Below are 20,065 nucleotides of genomic sequence, written 5' to 3'. Positions count from 1 at the left end.
TCTTCAAATTGTATTGGGACGTCCTTCCCTGTTCCAACACATTTTTTCCCCTATTTGAGCGCTGAATAGACCTTCTTTTTCATCTTTTAACATTCACCACTTGATTTTTTGTAGTTTTTTTGTACTTGTAGTAGCACTGAAGGTGGACTTTTTAGTCTGAAAACGTGCTTTGATTAAGCCCATAATGATTCTTTTAAATAAATATACCTTTGATAAAGGATTTTTTCAAAGTTAATAAATAATGACACACACACACATATATATATATATATATATATATATATATATATATATATATATATATATATATGTATATATATATATATATATATATATATATATATATATATATATATAAAATGTTGATATTAAGAAAAATACAGGGTGCTAAATTGGAAATTTAAAATTTTATTTTTCACTATAACTTTTACGTTTGTAAATATTTTTGGACAAAAATTTGCAGTTGGATACTTTTGAGTAGGATAAATTATAATTTTATACTTACTTTAATGTAACTAATAGAGGGCGCGCCACATATGCCACATGTGTGGCATAAATTTGCACTTAACTTTTTTGCTCTTTAAGTTAGCTCTATTTGTGTTAAAAAATATTAAAGATACATAATTTTTATAAAGAAAAGGTATACTTGTTAGTAACCTAAAAATTCAACCGTTTTCGAAATAAATGCATTTTATAAGTCAGCTGCACAATAATTCTTAGTTTGATATTTGTGCGGTAAAGCACTGAATACCTGTAGATAAGCATATTTCATAGTTTATTCGTATTAAAACAACTCAAAGGTGATAATGTAACATCACAAAATGCTTTGTTTTGGGTGCTAAATGTCTTATTGGAGAAAAGATATTTCATCTTCTTCTTTAGATGCCGTGTCCGTATTCAGACGTTGTCCGCTTCTTAAGTTTCTATAATGGCATTGTATTACTTTTTCTCTATTGTAAAATGCTAAAAACCCAAAATATGTGGTTTATGCAAGATGGTACACCACCACATTCTAGAGAGAAGGCAGTCAGAACATACTTAAATACAACTTTTCTGAACGTTTGATTGGTCGTGGTAGTCATAATTCTTGGCAATGTGGTGAGATATTGATATAATTATTTAATTAAACAAAACAACGTGTCTCTAAGAATCCCATAAACATTCACAACCAACTATGAGAAGAAATAAATACTGCAGCAGTTTCTTTAGAACCAATGATGATATTTAATATGAGACGAACTGTTATGGAATATATTGACAAATGAATTAAAGAAAATGGTCGACATATCGAACACTTACTTTGACAAAAAGTTACGTTATTTAATTTAACTATTTCTTAAATTGGTTTGTAAACAAAATGTTTTGATTATGACTTTATTTTAACATAAAACGTAAAATGTTTGATGTAAAATCCTATTCTTCTGTTATTTTGTCAAATCCTATTATTAATTATTTTCCTGCGCAAATATTTATTTTATTTCATATTTCGATAACTATTAACTTTAGTTAAAGGTATTTTATACCAAAATCAGAAGTATTAATGTTTTTGTCTATTTTTTCTTCGTTGCCTGGAGTAATTGCCTTAGATCAGAACTATGCAGCTGATTTTTAAAATGCAATTATCTCGAAAACTGTTGAGTTTTGAAGTTATTAACAAGTACACCTTTTTTTTTGTTAAAATAATGTGTCTTTAATATTTTTTATCCCAAATACAGCTAACTCTATTAGTTACATCAAAGTGTGCATCAAATTATAATTTCCCATATTTAATAGTACCCAGTTGTAAATTTTTATACATAAATGTTTACAAACATAAAAGTTATAGCGAAAAATAAAATTTTGATTTTGCACTTTAACACCCTTTATCTTTCTTAATATCAATATTTTATTAAAGCAATTTGGATTAAATCGTAATATTTTAGAGCGTAGAATCTACTTTTTCTTTTTGTACAATTACTTAAGGACCACATGTATATATATATATATATATATATATATATATATATATATATATATATATATATATATATATATATATATATATATATATATATATATATTTATAATATTTGATATTTCTGAGGAAGTCTTTTCTGATTTGCTGAAACTTGTTTTTGAGACAAATTATTTAATTTTTAATAATCAATTTTATCTCCAAATGTTTGGTACTCCCATGGGGTCCTCAATTTCCCCGATTTTATTTAATTTTGTCCTTGATGATTTAGTCGAAAATCGGCTTCACAGTTTGACTTTTCATGTTCCTTTTGTGAAAAGGTATGTCGACGACCTCATATTGACACTTCCACCAGATAAGGTTCGGAGCACCTTATCACATTTCGATGCATATGATCCTCATCTACAGTTCACTTGTGAGCTGAAGAGTCATAATAGCATTCTTTTTCTAGATATGCGTATCATGCAAGGTTGTGATCTTAGTTTAAGTACTTCTTGGTATAGAAAAGAAATGGCTAATAACCGTTTTTTTAATTACCACTCATGCCATGCGATGAGATAGAAATACAACCTCGTACAAGCTCTTAGTTTTAGGGTTCATAGGTTAACACATTCTTCTCACCGAAGGGATTCTCTTAGCCTTCTTAAGTCCATTTTATTACAGAATTCTTATCCATTATATGTAATTAATAAATTTCTTTTCTCTACCAGCTGCACATTGTCCAGACATAGTTTGAATGACAATAGTCAAGTACAGGGCCAACCTGACATCTTAGTAGGCACACCAGATAACGACTCCCATAACGTTCCTTCTTCCCCTATACGTTACTACTCTCTCTATTATTTCCCTTATTTAATTGAGAAGCTTGTAAAACTTCTAGCATTAGCACCACTGAAAATTGGAGTTAAAAATATCAGATCAGTTCGTAAACTATTCTCTAAAACCAAAACTTCTCTAAACTCGCTGGAAGAAAAGATTAATGTGGTTTATAACATCCCCTGTGTGGATTGTAACCTATGGTACATTGGCCAGACTAGTAGATCCCTTAAAGGTCGACTAACTTCTCATAAGAGTGATATTAGATGCCAAAAACATTCCAGTGCCTTAGCACAACACATTTTTACGTCTGACCCCCGACCAGATTATGAACAGGTCAAAATTCTTTGTACAGAAGCAACCATTTCAAGAGAAGCTTCCTAAAAATGTGCCACATTTTCCTCAATCCTTCCACCATGAATAAACGTACTGACATCGACAACCTCCTTTATTATACCATTCTCTTCTTTCCAACATCAAATGAGAAATTTTTTCGACGTTCGTTTGCATCTTGACAGTTTCATCTTCGTTTTCTTTGATCATTTATCATCACATCCCAGCTACCTATCAACCTTCTTTTTATTCCCCATCAGTACTTCCTTGGGGACATACATTTCACATTTCCCAATACTTGGGACACATTACAAGAGGCGAAAGATATGAACTGCTTCGAATAATTATGCAAGGGAAAATAGCAGGAAAAAGGTCCATAGGAAGAAGACGAAACTCCTGGCTAAAGAATCTACGGGAATGGTATAGCTGTAGCAGCAACGAATTGTTTCGGTCAGCACTTTCGAAAATACGTATAGCCCTGATGATCGCCAACCTTCGGAACGAAGATGGCACTTGAAGAAGAAGTACTTCCTTATATATCCAACCTTTATACATTTATACTGATTCATTCCTAATTTATATTTAAACCTTTACTTATTTTACAATCTATATTCTCCTTCCTTGACTAAATCGCCATAATAAATTTCAGACTTCAACCTTTCTTCACTACCTATTGGTTTTGTAGACATTTCCACTCAAAAATTTTATTTCCTTCAGCGTCCTCTGCGTTGTTGGTTTGCGCTCTTGTGTATTGCGCGTGCTTGTCTCACACTCCAATAAGTTGTCTCAACACACAACCATGAAAGACACACAACTACTTCACAACTTAACATTCGTTTTCCGGTTAGAACTCTTTAATTTTGAGATGCGCCCTAAAGTGAAGTATAAAATCTTTTTTAAATGTTAACTTTGTTATAACAACAGCTTTGTGCCGGTGTGTTTTGTCAATTTTTTGTTTTCATCTCTACACTTTACTGTTAAAAGTTTTTTTACGTGCAATGTAACGGGTTTTTATAATGATTCGTAGTAGTTTTTATTCATTTCTTTCACTTTTACAGTAGAATTTTCTCTCGTTGTTATACATGAATGCTACTATGAACATTTAGCTACTATTTTAACGCCACCATTTTAATATTTTGACCACGGTTACCAAGAGAATGGTGTGTTTGTTTTACACCTTATCATTCTTCACTCACCATTCCTAAGTTTTTTTTCTATGTTTTATATTCTTGCCTACCACCGTTTTTTTTTAGATTGAACTGATGAAGCTTGTAAATACAATAAGCGAAACGTCTTCAAATATAGGAATGGAACTGTGATTTCCTTTTATTTCTCCTTTGACCGATATCCTCGTGACCAAAAGATTTAGTTCTTTTGGAACTTACTCATTATATATATATATATATATATATATATATATATATATATGTATATATCTATATATATATATATATATATATATATATATATATATATATATAAATATTAAATATGCTGTGAATTGTCTGCTAACCAGGAGATTGATATAATTTATGTTTCAAGAAATAATACTACAAATATACAAATAGTAAAGTGTATAACTATCACGCATAAGGCTGTAACGATTTCGTCACGTAATATATCCCAAGTATTTTAATTATGACTTCCTCTGATAATTCCTATTACTTTCCGTAATAGTTTCATTAATGCCAACAGAGTGTAAGACTGGATTAATCTAACATGCGCTGTTACGAGGTGGCAAGCGGAGACGGTTCCTGACTTAACTTTCTGGGAGGTGTCCGACGTGCGGTCTAGTTAAGTGAAATTATGTTTTTTTGAAGAACACCGTTTATATACACTGCGCTCCAAAATTAACGCATAATTTTAAAAACCCTGGTAAATCAAATATTTAAAGTTTCGATTTTTGTGCTAATATATTATTGTTACTCCTATTATATTGTAAAATTTATCGAAATAACGGTAAAAAGCGCTGATACTTTTACCATTTTTTGCAAAAAAATTAAAAGCATGCTAATTGTGCTTCATTTTATTTCGAATTTAGTTGGGTTGGATTACATTGTACCGAACGTTTAAAGGGGTTTTTCAAGTTTATTAAGTGTTTTTTCTTTGAAATGAACCACTAGCAGCAAAAAAATCGAAATTTGTCAGAAAGTGACTGTTTGAGAATCGTTACTCTTCGCGAAGAAAGACAGTGTCGAGTGACAATAGGCAGATTGAGACCTCGGTGCCGAGAGACAGTTCTTGCAATATAGAACACGATACTGGTACGTCTCGAGTGAGGGGAGTAGGCAGATTGAGACCCCGAACTCGAACCGAACCGTATCACTCTTGATAAAGGCTCCAAATTGAGAACTAACGTCCGGTTCCACCAACGTGATCTAAGTAAAATCTTACCTAAGTTTTGCTTAGTCAAAAAAATTTCTTAGCTGTAATTTGCGTTCCACCATACAAGTTTTTACTTAACTTAACCAAGACAAAACTTAAGGTCTCAGAAATACCAACTTTGCAAAATTGTCAGAAATTCTTAAATTCTTGACTGGTTATTAATACAGAAACAACAAAAAAAGAAAAAAAAGAAGAACATTTGTGTCATTTTTGATGCTGTCTTTAATTCAATGTCAGTCATTTTAAATATTTACTATTTACTGTTATTGTGACCTCGTGATCTGCTTTCTTTTTATTAACTATAATAATATTATAAACTATAAGTTAAAAATTTAGTGATAGTTTTAAAAGTTAAGTTAATAGTTGTAGTTTTGTTGTCGGTGAAATAGTTTTAGTCAGTTAAATATTAGTTTGGAAGCATGGAAAAAGTCAACAAAAGAGTTAACTTTTCTTCTCAAGAAAAGGAGGAATTAATATCTTTGGTATCCAAATACAAGGATATTCTTGAAAACAAAAAAACTAACGGTGTGTCTGCCAAAGATAAAGATGCGGGATGGGAGAAATTAAGTTTCGAATTTAATTCGAAAGGTTTAAATACCTTTCGATCCAAAGAACAACTAAAGAAATATTGGGCCAATTTAAAACAATTGGAGAGACAGGCAGCAGCAAATATAAAAATAAATAGATTTAAAACAGGAGGAGGGCCGTTCCAGCCGCAAAATGAACCTGATGAAACAGTCCTAGAAATTATAAATTTTAAAACAGTTACGGGTTTAGAGAATCCATATGATGATGAAGCTGTATGGGACAAAGATCATTTTCTACTAACAGGTATGTAATCTTCAGTATTTAATATAATTCATATTATTTCAAATTTTCTTGTTTTTAGAGACAGAACATGAAACAAACAACTGTACTCCTACAGAAAGCACTTCCTACAGTGGTACATCAACAGTTGCTATACCAAAAGCTAATACCATTTTAAACTGCAAAGAGTTAAAGATTTGCAAAGGTAAGTAACATTGTAAACTGATCTACAAATGTATCAATGTTAAGGGTTCAAAACAAAATTATAATATCCAATGAAAGAAGGATTTCACCTTCAGATATTAAAGAATAAACAACAAATAAGCATACATATATATAAGCCTTGCCATAAAAAAAAGGTTTTAAAAAATATAGCCTGTTACACAAATCAATAAATATGATTAGTAGTATCAATACTATGGTAGTTGCTGATAGTTAAAAAAATCATTTATTTTATAACCAAATATGAGTCACATAAATGGGCATACATAATTCTCTTGAAAATTATAGTGGAAGTGAGGATTTTCTGGGGTACATTGAAACAACAAACGCCATGTTTCGTTCGATAGCAACGACTTCAACTTTATTGTAATAATCAATATTGGCAACACGCCATACATCGAGTGTTTACAAACATTAATCCAAAGATGGCGCTACATGTATTAAAATACTTTTTTGATACATCACAACACCCCCACTTATCAAAAAATATCTAAACTTTCAAACCCAAACCTAGCCTAAATTTAGAATTTTTAACATTTTTCAACCCTTTAGTAAGGATGTCAGCCAACATTTCATCAGTACTCAAATACTTCAACTCAATAACATTATTTTGGATAGCCTCTCTGATGAAATGGTGGCGAATGTCAATATGTTTTGTCTTTTCATGGAATACTGGATTTATGCACAACTTCTGAGCCCCTTGATTGTCATTATACAAAACAACTGAATCCAGTCTTCCTTGAATTTCTGACAACAAATTCCTTAAGTAAATGGCTTCCTTAGTAGCCTCCCCTAAAGCTACATACTCCGCTTCAGTGCTAGAAAGAGCCACTGATTTCTGTTTAACACTCTTCCAAGAAATCGCACCACCCGAAAGTTTAAAAACAAAACCTGTGTAAGATATTCTATCTAACTTATTTGAGGCCCAATCAGCATCAACAAACCCTGTTAAATCCAAATCATCCCTTTTATAAGTCAAACAAATGTCTTTAGTCCCCTTCAAATACCTCAATATCTTTTTAGCACATTTCCAGTGATACTCATTATGACTTTTATTAAATTGATTCAAAAAACTTACACTATATGCAATATCTGGTCTTGTCAAAACTGCTAAAAACATTAGACTACCAATTAATTTCTGATATAAAGGATTTTTAACTTTTTCTAAGCAATTACTTTCTGTAAAATCAAAATTATCTATTGGTGAGCTGACAACATTGCATTCCTCCATATTAAACTTTCTTAATAACTGATCAATATATGCACTCTGGTCTAATCTAATAGTATCTTTATCCCTATGAATCTTCATACCAAGACACAATTTTAACTGACCTAAGTCTTTAATTTTAAATTTTGAACATAATTCTGCCTTTAATAAATCAGTTTGGACCTTATCATTACTGAAAACTATAAAATCATCAACATATAGAGCCACTACAACTAAACTCTTATCAATTTTTTTAATATAGACACATGACTCATAATCTGATTTATTAAATGCTAGGCTAATCAAAATTTCATTCACTTTTTGATACCAGGCTCGAGAAGACTGCTTTAATCCATAAATGGCCTTTTTTAAATGACAAACTTTATTTTCATTACCTTTAAGAACATAACATTCTGGTTGATGCATGAACACTGTTTCTTGCAAGTCACCATTTAAAAAAGCTGTCTTCACGTCCAAGTGAATAACATCTAAATCTAACTTTACAGATAAGGCTAATAACAATCGTAAACTTGAATACCTTATTACAGGAGAAAACGTCTCCTCATAGTCCACACCTTCACGTTGAGTGTACCCCTTAGCCACTAAACGAGCCCGATAACACACCTGATCATCACAATCAATTTTGGTTTTGAAAACCCACTTGCACTCAACCAAAGTTCCACTTTTTGGAGTATCGACCAACTCCCATGCCTCATTTTCTGCAAAAGATAGCATCTCTTCATCCATGGCCCTCTTCCATCTGGCCGAGTCTGGTCTGGATAGAGCTTCTGACACACTGGATGGGATATCTTCCAGATCTACTTCCTGCTGCTTATGACATTGAAATGTCACATAGTCTTTGAAGACCTTAGGCTTCTTGGTTCTGTCGGATCGTCTTGATGTACTTGGTATTTCTGGTGTGATCACTATGTCTGGAACATACTCCGAGTCATTTGAATCATCTCCGAGGTCATCATCCAAAACATCATGGTATTCTTCCTCATCTGACAGTCTATCTGGGAATTTACCTTGGTCTGGATCCCCCACTTGAGGTAATACCTCTGTCACTGCAATATCATTGCTTGGTGATCCTAAAAAATCAAAGTTTTTCAGCAGCTTTGGTTTTTCATTAATGACCACATCTCTACTGGTAATTACACTCTTCTTAATGGGATCATAGAGCCTATAGCCCTTCACATTTTGACCATAACCAACCAAGAACATCTTCTCTGCCTTTTTGTCAAACTTCTGCCTTTTTTCTTTGGGTACATGAACCATTGCCTCACTACCAAAGATTCGAACATGACTCACATCTGGCTTTTTACTATAGAAGAGTTCATATGGTGTTCTACCTTCAAGACCTCTGACCACAGATCTGTTCCTTAAGTATGCAGCAGTATTGATGGCTTCAGCCCAAAACTGCTTAGGAAAATCTGCATCGAATAGTAAGCACCTCGCCTTCTCCACCAGGGTACGGTTCATTCTCTCCGAAGTACCATTCTGCTCTGGGGTGTAAGGATTTGTTTTTTGATGTGTTATACCATTACTACTTAAAAAAGATTCAAAGTCAGCACTACAAAATTCTCCTCCGTTGTCAGACCTAAAACATTTGATTTTGTGCCCTTTTTGGTTCTCAACTAGCAATTTAAATTCCTTAAACTTATCTAGAGCTTCACTTTTGTATTTTAAAAAATAAACAAAAACCATCTTACTTAAGTCATCTTCAAGAACCAAAAAATATCTAGATCCTCCGATGGACATCATCTCCATGGGACCACATAAATCACCATGCACAACCTCGAGCAATTCTGCAGCACTATTTCCACTACTCTTGAATGGCAACCGAGTCTGCTTTCCCTCACAGCACACTTGACACATATTATGCAAACTTGCCTGCCCTTTATAGTTCAAGCCCTCAACTGCTCCGTTCCTCATTATAGCCAAATCTCTAAAGTTGATGTGACCAAAACGTCTATGCCACAAATCACAACAGTCCTGAGCATACATAGAGAACGCCACTGGCTGAGACTTAACAAAATTAAGTCTATACACTTGATTAATCAAATCAGCTGTAGCCACACTTGTACCTTTACTATTAAAAATCTCACAACCCTTCTGGTTAAAAACAACCTTGTTACCATTTAAAATCAACTGGCTAACTGACAGTAAATTGGTTGTAATATTGGGTACATAATGAACATTTTTAACTACAATGTCAAAGTTTTTATTGCTACTTACTGTAGTTAACTCTACTTCTCCAGCACACAACACTGGCATTTTTTCATTGTTGGCTACTAAAATTTCTTTGAGCTGTATATCCTGGGATGCATTTTTTATCCAGTCATTTCTTGACGTTAAATGCACACTTGCTCCAGAGTCAATATACCAATCTGAATTGTTAAATTCACCATTTAAAAAGACCGCACTGAAAGCACTCTTATCCTCCGGTTTTTTCTGCTGTTTTCGAAAACTCTCAAAATCCCTTTTCAAAACTGGGCACTTGTTTTTGTAATGACCTATTTGTTTACATCCAAAACAAATCACATGTTCTTTATTGTCATTTTTAACACTGCCACCGCCATCTTTGGGATGTTTTCGGAACTTGCCTTGACTGGCAAAAGCACTACCAGTAGATTTCTCGCTGCCCGCGTTCCTACTAGTTCCATCTTTCTGCATATCAATTAACTTGGACTTTATTGCATCCCCTGTAATTTGAATTCCAGAATGTTCCAGTGCCATTATCATTGGGGTGAATCTGTTTGGCAATCCTGCAAGCAACAATGAACCAATCCACTCACTAGTAATTTCGAATCCACTCCGAGTTAATTTCTGGGCTGTTTCAATCATCTGCCCTATATAATTCTCCATACTGTCACAATTATCCAACCGCAAACTTATGAGAGTCCTAAGTAAATCAATTTTTCGTGTAAAACTTTTCTCGCCATAAAGTTTTTTTAATGTTATCCACACATCCAATGCCGTTGCCGCCTCTCGAATATGCACATAAATGGATGGATCAATGGATAAACATAGCTTTGCCCTCGCTTTATTCTGCGTGTCTGCATTTGTTTCACCATTTTCTTCCAGGCATTTCGATAAACCATCGAGCACAAAAACGTTTTCAATCGCAAAAGACCAATCATCATAGTTCTCGCGACCCATTAATTTTGGCACACTGGCTAAATAATTCGTAGCCGCCATTTTCAGTCCACAAAACAAACTGCGAATTTCACTCGACCCTACGTGACTACGTTACCAAAAAAACTCACAACTGATACCTTCAGGTTATAGAACTAAAACTGAATGCTGGGCCCATAACCTCTTGAAAATTATAGTGGAAGTGAGGATTTTCTGGGGTACATTGAAACAACAAACGCCATGTTTCGTTCGATAGCAACGACTTCAACTTTATTGTAATAATCAATATTGGCAACACGCCATACATCGAGTGTTTACAAACATTAATCCAAAGATGGCGCTACATGTATTAAAATACTTTTTTGATACATCACAACAAATTCAATGTATTTTTTTAATAAATAAGTTGTATATGCTCACATGTTCCTTACGAAATAATTTTAACACTTTATAAACTCACATTCTACATACTACCATGTAATATTGTAGTATAATCCTAACATTAGATTTACAATCATAATTGTTTCGAGCATTAGGCTTTAGTTAAATATTTGTACCTTTTCCAGATTCACAAGATGAAGATGTACTAAAGGTGATTCAAACTCCAAAAAATAAATTAAAACACCAAAAAAAATATAGGAACACAAATGATGATGATCTACCACAAATAGTAGAGTTAAAGGCCCAGTATCTGCAGTACCAGATTGAGGAAATTAAAGAGAGGGTGGAAATTAAGAAGGAGGAAAGAGCTTTTCAAGCAAAACTCCAAGCTCTACAGTTAAAAGAAAAAGAAGTAGAGGTGGACATTTTGTTGCAACAGAAGAGAAAAATTCAGCTCGAGAATGAAGCTCTCGAGAGTAAAATAAAAAAATGTAAATATTCTGAATAAAAAGTCATTATTACATTATTATTTTTATTTATCTACTGTAATAAAATTTACATGATTTTTGCGAAGTATAATACTTATATTCTATATTTGTTTACAATACATATTCGTTTATAATACACAAACTAGGTGAAGGATACAAATTGTGATATGTAGGGAAAAGTAATACTAGGAATAGAGTTGATATAACAGCTGATTTAGTAGAAGTTGTACGAATGAGTGATAGAATAATATCAGTGAAACTTGTACTTGATAAAGATGTATTAATGTTGTGTATATATGCCCCTCCTCAAACAGAGCTGGGTGAGAGTAATATTCCGTAAGAGGAGAAAGTTATAATACATGATTTTAATGCACATGTAGGCAAATACAAGACAAGATATGAAGCAATATGTGGAGGACTAGACTTTGGAACTAGAAATGAAGCTGGCAATGATAAGCTTGAATAAGCAACAACATTAGATATGGCTGTGAAACACATTTTTCAAAAGAAACTCAACTTATTAAAAGGAGACAAAGCCAATCACAAATAGAGTTTCACTATAAGAAAAGAAGATATACATGAATGTAAGGACATCAAGGTAATAATTAGTGAGACAGTAAACCAACAACATAAGTTGCTTGTGCTATCCTTAAAAATACTGCTATTGAAATACTTGGAAAAAAATCAGGAAAGAAGTTTGAGAATAAATAAAGACACCTGATGGTGCAGTACCACAGCTAAAGAAGTATACAGAAACATTTACAAATATATATACTACTATATATATATATATATATATATATATATATATATATATATACATTTTATGGACAAAGCTTATATGTTAAAAAAAAGGAATAATAATTACAATTAAAATTTACTAAAATTACATAAATCGTCAATATCACAGAATAAAACATAAAATACACAATCCATTGCAAAATTTCACTATATTGCAAATTGCATAATAAAACCTTATGAACTAGTTTACGAATAAGTTTAAGCTGCTGCATGTGATACCCAAATATATATATATATATATATATATATATATATATATATATATATATATATATATATATATATATATATATAATATATATTACTTGTACCTAAATGAACTGAACTTTCTTAATTATTCGTTGAGAAACTCTTCCACTGAATAATAAGGTCTTTCAGATAGATAGGCTTTTGTCAATTTATGGAACTTAAGGAAAGAATTTGTAGATTTAAGATGTAAAGGAAGATGGTTGTATAATTTTTTTGCCGAATATAATATAGATTTTTTTGATAACTTAGTGGATGGAATGGGTACATAAAAACATAGAAGAGAAATACAAATGAAAATATGTGGAGTGTAGTAAAGCTTTAGAATTGATAACAAAGACTTCAAATGATATTCACAGTATAATTAAATTAAATAGCTTTTGGTATTTTTTATTATAACTAAAATTAAGCTTGAGTAAAATAATTTTCAATAAAATGTCTTCTAATATTATTATTATTTCTGTTTCCTGCAGGCACAATGTCATTGTCATCCATCACAATGTATTCACCAATATCATCATTGGCTGGAGGTTGTGGTTCGCCTTGCCTGACTGCTACATTATGTAGACAAGCTGTAGCAACAATAATTGCTAGTACATTTCTTAAATTTAGACGGCATCCATATGCTATAATAGGGAATCTCCGCTTCCAAACACCAAACAAATGTTCCACTTTTACTCTAGTTCCTATGTGAGCTTCATTATAACTCCTTTCTGCATTTGTTTGTGGATCCCTGAGAGGAGTTAACAAGAAGTTGGTGCATGTGTAGCCACCATCCCCTAAAAGTATTGTAATTTATTACTGATTATTAGTTACATTTAGGTGAGCACAATGTGTGGCTATTGAATTAATTTCAGACAGACATCACTCAATATTAATTTTGGTGATCATGTCACCAGTGGGATCTCATATCAAAGGATACCAAAAGATTGACTATAGTCCTGTATAAAATGGATAGACAAATATAAAAAAGAAATAACAACAAAATTATCTACTTCAGATTGAATCTAATACCTGCTTTTTAGTTTTGTGATTTTATAACCATTGTACACACTGGCTAATGTTTCTTTTGTAATATAAGATGCTCACCTAATAAAACTCCATTTGCAAAATCTCCTCTTATAAATCTTTGTTTTACTACTGAATTATTTAGAATAGTTTGGTCATGCGCAGATCCAGGCCATCGTGCTGTTATATTTTGGAACAGACCTTCAGCTGAGCATATCGCTTGAACGTTAATACTGAAATAGCCTTTTCTGTTCCTGTAAATTTCTGCATCATTGCCCCCTATAACAAAATAGCAGCATTATTATAGCTATATGCAGTAGTTCAGTGACTTTCTAAATAAACAATCTTACCAGGTGATGTTATTTTGATATGAGTACCATCAATGCATCCAACCACTCTTGGGAATCCTCTTATTTCATACCATTTATTTTGTTGCTCCCGAACTTCTTCTACATTATTTGGTAATTTGATGTAGCGAGGTCTCAGTGATGCTATTAAGGGGGTAACCCGTTGAACAATTCTGCAGACAGAGGACTTTGAAGGTCCAAAGATGTCACTTAGGCTTAATAAATGTCCTCCTGTGGCATATGCTCTTAGGCAAATTAAAAATTGGTTCATGGGACTTAAACATTTATTTCTGAAACAAGCAAAAATTTTAGTGTAAAGCCCTTTAAACTTATTTAATTTTATATTTGCCTTACCTTGCACTAGTAAACTGCAGATGTTCTTCTATTTGAGATAATACTTCAAACGCACTGTTTTTTGATAATCGAAATCTTTCAAAAAATTCTTTATTGGTATATGTCTCAAAATAGCTTGTGCGTTTGACATGTCTTGGGATTCTTATAACCAAATTATCTACTTGATCTACTTCATTCAATTGATTTTCCATCTGATTGTACTCATCAAGACCAAATAAATCTTCCGCATCGAAATCCAAAACGCCCAGATCCATCTTTTCAAAGTCACACACTATATTCTATATATACACTATAAACTATACTATACACTTTGGTGGAATTTACAACAAAAAAATATAAAAATAAAAATCCTATCAACACAAAAACCTACTTCCTACTTTTATATTATAGATTACTATACTACGATATACTATATACTATATAATAAGAATATAAAAATTAAAAACCAAATTAGACCAAAAAAATACGAGTTAACCTAACATCGACGATCAACAGAAGAAATTTAACCTCACTTATGTGTCAATATATGACAGAAGATGCATTTCAATGCATAGTCCAAGTTAAAATTTTTTCTTAAGTCGTCATAGTAGCTGACTTAAGCTTAAGCAAAAATATTTGTACTTAAGTAAAAATTTTTAGTTGGTGGAACGAAACTCAACGGACTTAAGTGAAAATTATTTCTTAAGATCAAATTTTAACTTAAATCGCGTTGGTGGAACTGGGCGTAAGTAATTTTCATTCATCTGACCGCGGAAATTTATCCGAACATATAATATATATATATATATATATATATATATATATATATATATATATATTGTGACGATTAGGGTTTATAGAAAATAATTTATAAGTTATATACCACATAATATTAGATATTGGTTGTTTTAAATAAGTTATATACTAGAGAATTTATAAAAATATATTTATGTGAGGGCATTTTAAAAAAATAGCATATAATAATTGTAAAAAGTTGTATTTTAGTAGTTATGATGTTGTAAAGAGATTTAAGTGAGCCATGTGCCTAGGCAACCAACTATACATACTCCAAGTGTCAAATTAAGAATCATAATTACGAATAAAAGTGGGGTTATATAATATATTGTTTGAAATGTGTATTTTATTAAATTAGAGTGTTAGTTACTAATTTAATTATATATTCTGATCTGAAAAGCCTAAATGTAAACAAAATTATTAATAGAAAAGAATGGAATTCTCTGGATCTCCGGAGATGGCCATGTTTGCGAAATGGTTTGTTCCAGAAAATTCAGACATGTATTAAATAGAACTGAATAGAACATGATATCTTACGAGATGGTTCTAGAAATCCAAAAACATATAAATACCCGTGATTTGGATTCAAGATGGCAGTTTTTGAAAGTTTTTAGTCAGAAAAGTTTTAGATAGTGCAGTCAGAAGAGTTTTAAGAAGTTTTTAAGTTTTTAGTCAGAAGTCAGGCCAGTTTATTATGAAAGTTAGTAGAAAGATACAATTAGTTAGTGAATATTGAAGTAAATTGTTCAGAATTTTCAAGAAGTCAGTCAGAAAAGTTTAGTAAGAAATATGAAAGTTAGTTGGAGTCAGTGAATCAGGTACAAATAGTCGAATTGTTTAATATAGTGAGTTAAATGAAGATTAAAAATTATGCATATAATTAATGCACATTTATAATTATACACAAATAATTATTGGAGATTATAAAAGTATATTGGAAGAAATTAAATTATATTATGGTTGGAGATTAATATAAATCAACTTATAATAATTGGATATTGGTATATTGAAAAGAAGAATAAATATAAATGCTGTTTGCTGGTTTGATTGGTGGTATATAAATGCTGGTGAAGAAAAATATATCTTAAATTATTAGAAGCTGATAATTGGAAAAAGAAATTTCACAAAAACAAGGATAACCGAAGTACGAAGACTTTCAGTGGTGATTAGAATATATATAGTGGAAAACAGTTCATTTAGGCATTCAGTGAAAGAAAGGTACAAAATTTTGTTAATATAATTTAGTTAGTGTCATAACAATTTCAATTTTGAAGATAGTTTTGTTTAAATTTTAGATTGTCTATAGAATTTAATTAGTTTTATAAGAGTATCAATTTAAAGATAGTTTATTTTAAATTTACATTGGCTAGGTTAGATATATATGTGTGTTTCATAATAGTTATAATAAAGATAATTTAAAAAAGTACTTACAAGCTAATTCTTTGAGAACCGCGATAAAAACCCTATATTATTAAAAATACTCATTGCTCATCATTCAAACAAAAAACACATCATAACAATATATATATATATATATATATATATATATATATATATATATATATATATATAAATATATATATATATATATATATATATATATATATTTGTTTTTAGTACAATCCTGAGCCTTCGATAGTAAAACTTAAGCACAAACCTGAACCCCGTTTACGATCCTGAACCTGTATATTGGTTCAGGATTGGTTTCCTTATATAACTGACATATGATTTAAAATTTACAAATTAAATCATTTTTTTTAATTAGTGGTGCCATCAGCGGACAAAACTGCCTAACTTTCAATTCAATATGTCATTCGGAATCCAAGAGAAACCTGTTTGTATTGTGGTTCAGGATTGCATTTTTTAGTTCAGCCATTTGCCACTTTGGCGCTGGAAACAATTTCTTGAATATACATGATTTTTATATACATTATTACAATTAGTACCATCCTGATCCATACTATGTGGCAACATTGCTTTGTCATTATTTTGTTTAGAGAATTGGGGAATTCTATTTTTAGCCAAGGCCAGAGAGATTTCTGTTCAATAGATGGTATAAGATATTATTATTTAGTTGCAACAGTCGTTTGTTTTGGTTCAGGAAGGTGTGTTTAAAAATGAATAATTATAAAGGACGTTGTAAACTGATGGTTGATATGTATTTAGGGAAAGGTTAATTATACCAAAGGTATTAAACTAAATTATCATTTTGAGCACTTTGGCTTAAAAATCTAGATGAATTGTGCTTATTTATATAAGTTAATATTAACAGAGGTACAGGGTGTCCAAGTAAAATAGTTATTCTTGATTTTAATTCATATTTACAAAAAGGCTGTGTCAAGAGTTTATTAAAAATTATTATAGGCGATTTTCTTATCGAAAGAAGCTGATTTGCAATTTGGGATGATCATATTATCCGGTTTTTAGGATTTGTTCTAAATAATGTTTAAAAAAAAGTAAGTTTTTATTTTTTTAACCAAAAACGTAATTAATAGAGGGGAATTCTGTGATACATCATTTTAGACGGCTTATGAAATGTTTTTAGTAGTCTGCGATATCTCAAAATATTGAGTTCCTGTTTAAATTCATTTTATATAGGGCATCCCAAGTAAGAGAAATCACGTCATCTTCTTTTTGCTAACTGTTATGCAAGATGTTTTAAAAGTACTTCGATAAACCTCTAGGGGAATTATCTTAGAAAGAAAAGTATATCTAACTAATGGACCTTGATGTCTTCCTGTTTATATTTTTAAATTAGTATTTTATCACTGTCAGTATCTCAGACGAATTTGACTAAATTAGCACTATTACATGTTATTTAGGTTAATAAGTTTAAAACCTTTGTCTCTATTAGTTAACAATAGCGCAAAGGGGAACTGTTTATGAGGAGAACTTTTCATCTATCAATCATACCCCTGAAATTTTTCAAAATAGTTTTGAAACATCCTGTGCAAAATGAACCAGAAAAGCAAAGAATGAGAAAGGATTTAAAGATTAAATGTATAATTTTTAAACAAAAACGTAGAAAAAATACACTTTGATTATTGCTCGAAAAATTCGGAGAGCAGCTTATATCCAATTTCTCAGATACACGTAAATAAAGATTCAAAAGTTTAAAGTTCAAAAGAGAAAAATGGAAAGGGGAAAGACGAAAAAGAGCAACGTTTAACGAAAGTAAATTGGCCAAGTTTAAATAATATTTTATATACTTACTTAATAATAATGGGCCTGAAATGCTTTTTTCTAATCTATTAAGCTCGAAGAATAAAATATATTTTTTTAAATAAATTTCCTGTATTTACAGAGAAATTCTAATCCTTTTGTATCAAAATGTTACACTTCTTCGACATTCAAAACATTAATCATGTGCTAAATTACCAATATTAAAATATCTCGAAAAGAGTTAATATTTGGAAGTTCAAAGAAATATAACTATCTTATTTCAAAAAGAATGGGTGTCAAAATAGGTTAGTTGTAAATTATTGAGTGACAAAAAATTTTAAGCTGATTTCTTCTATTTAATATGATGAAAGTGGGAATATCTCGAGAACATACAAATCTAATAACATAGGGACCCAGATCAAGCAATAAATATGGATTTTTTATCCGACGAATGTGATTCCTATGCGGAAAATAATAATGCTGTGTTTCTACAGAAAAAAAAAATTAATAACTCGTCTAACACATCCAAAAGTGAATTTATAGAGGATGACGACGATTCCATAAATATCCTAATTATATGCCATCAGAAGACGGCCGAGCTAAAAAAATGGGTAGCTATTTTTTTGTTTAATTGTTCTTAAATTTGGTTAAACTTTGACTCTTTCTTGCAGTTCTCAAATTTAAAAATGCCACAAAAAAGAGCCATCCACAAATCTGTAACAGCAAACAGTGTGAGAACGATTCGTTAATACTTGAAGAAGTGATTGATAGAGCGGAGCACGGGAATGTTTTCCATTTTGCTAGACATATTTCTAAATCGCACTTAGAAGAAATTGACGTAGTTAACATATTATGTCATAAGGTTAATTTAAAAGAGAGATGATTGGCTTTATGAAACTTAAAGAAAAAGATAAGAAAAAATTTTTATTTAAGCATACCAAAATTTGTCCGTCTAATTATGATGAGAAAAATAATAGAAGACAAACGTCCCAAAGCGACGAACAAACTACTTTGCTTCTACACCATTTTCTTAAACGTAATGATTTATTAAAATCAAAAATTTTCTTCAGAATGCGTGCAGACGACATAAAAGGCCGTCAGAGTAAAGGCAAAATTGATTTGGTAAGACAAAATATGCGAAGACTCGCAAAACTCTTAGACTACAAGACTACAGAATCCTGATATCAAGAAACTTATAGATATTCTTCGTCCAAAGCATGTTCAACTAATAATTTCTGGAGTTAATAAAATAAAAAAATATAACCCAGAAACAAATAATTATGAGTCACCAACGTTGGCCATAAATTTTGGGACACTTATGAGAAAATGTTGCGACTTAGCATATATTATTCTTGTTCAGATAGAAAACCCAAGCGATGAGAGAAAAGAACTTAAAATATTAAAAAGTATTTTAGAATCCCAATGGTGTAATGAAGTTTCTGCTCAACATGTACCAATTTAAATCAAAATAAATGGAACAAGGTGCTTACTAACGACCTCAAGAAACTTAATATTTTTTTTGCAAACATCTACAGAAGAATTATTTCACAAATTGAAATGTTGATGAAACTAAAATTATTCATAAATATGCCAAAAAATGTCAGTTGGAGAGACCTGCGAGTATAACAGCAACAAAACTTCG

General features: G+C 31.2%; 2 protein-coding genes across 4 annotated transcripts in view; both read left to right on the top strand.

Annotated features, from left to right (window-relative positions):
- Positions 1-20,065, top strand: part of LOC140442663 (GTP-binding protein Di-Ras2) — a 1,562,201-nt gene that overhangs the window by 1,203,807 nt on the left and 338,329 nt on the right. The window lies entirely within an intron of this gene.
- LOC140442659 (myb/SANT-like DNA-binding domain-containing protein 3) lies at positions 5,768-6,604 on the top strand. Of its 2 annotated transcripts, none has more exons than XM_072533654.1 (2): positions 5,768-6,319; positions 6,384-6,604. In XM_072533654.1, exons 1-2 carry the CDS (start codon positions 5,908-5,910, stop codon positions 6,506-6,508), a joined length of 537 nt encoding a protein of 178 aa, XP_072389755.1. In that variant the 5' UTR covers positions 5,768-5,907; the 3' UTR covers positions 6,509-6,604. The 2 variants fall into 2 exon arrangements, with proteins under 2 accessions (XP_072389755.1, XP_072389754.1); XM_072533653.1 differs by having other exon boundaries at positions 6,378-6,604.

The sequence above is a fragment of the Diabrotica undecimpunctata genome, chromosome 6 (assembly GCF_040954645.1).
Source record: "Diabrotica undecimpunctata isolate CICGRU chromosome 6, icDiaUnde3, whole genome shotgun sequence".
Lineage (NCBI taxonomy): Eukaryota > Metazoa > Arthropoda > Insecta > Coleoptera > Chrysomelidae > Diabrotica > Diabrotica undecimpunctata.
The sequence above is the reverse complement of the archived record's forward strand: the minus strand, read 5'-3'. Positions and strand labels throughout refer to the sequence as shown.

Coding starts and splice junctions, on each gene's coding strand:
- LOC140442659 (XM_072533653.1), top strand. CDS start 5,908: ATGGAAAAAGTCAACAAAAGAGTTAACTTTTCTTCTCAAGAAAAGGAG. Junction 6,320..6,377: donor AGATCATTTTCTACTAACAG/GTATGTAATCTT, acceptor TCTTGTTTTTAG/AGACAGAACATGAAACAAAC.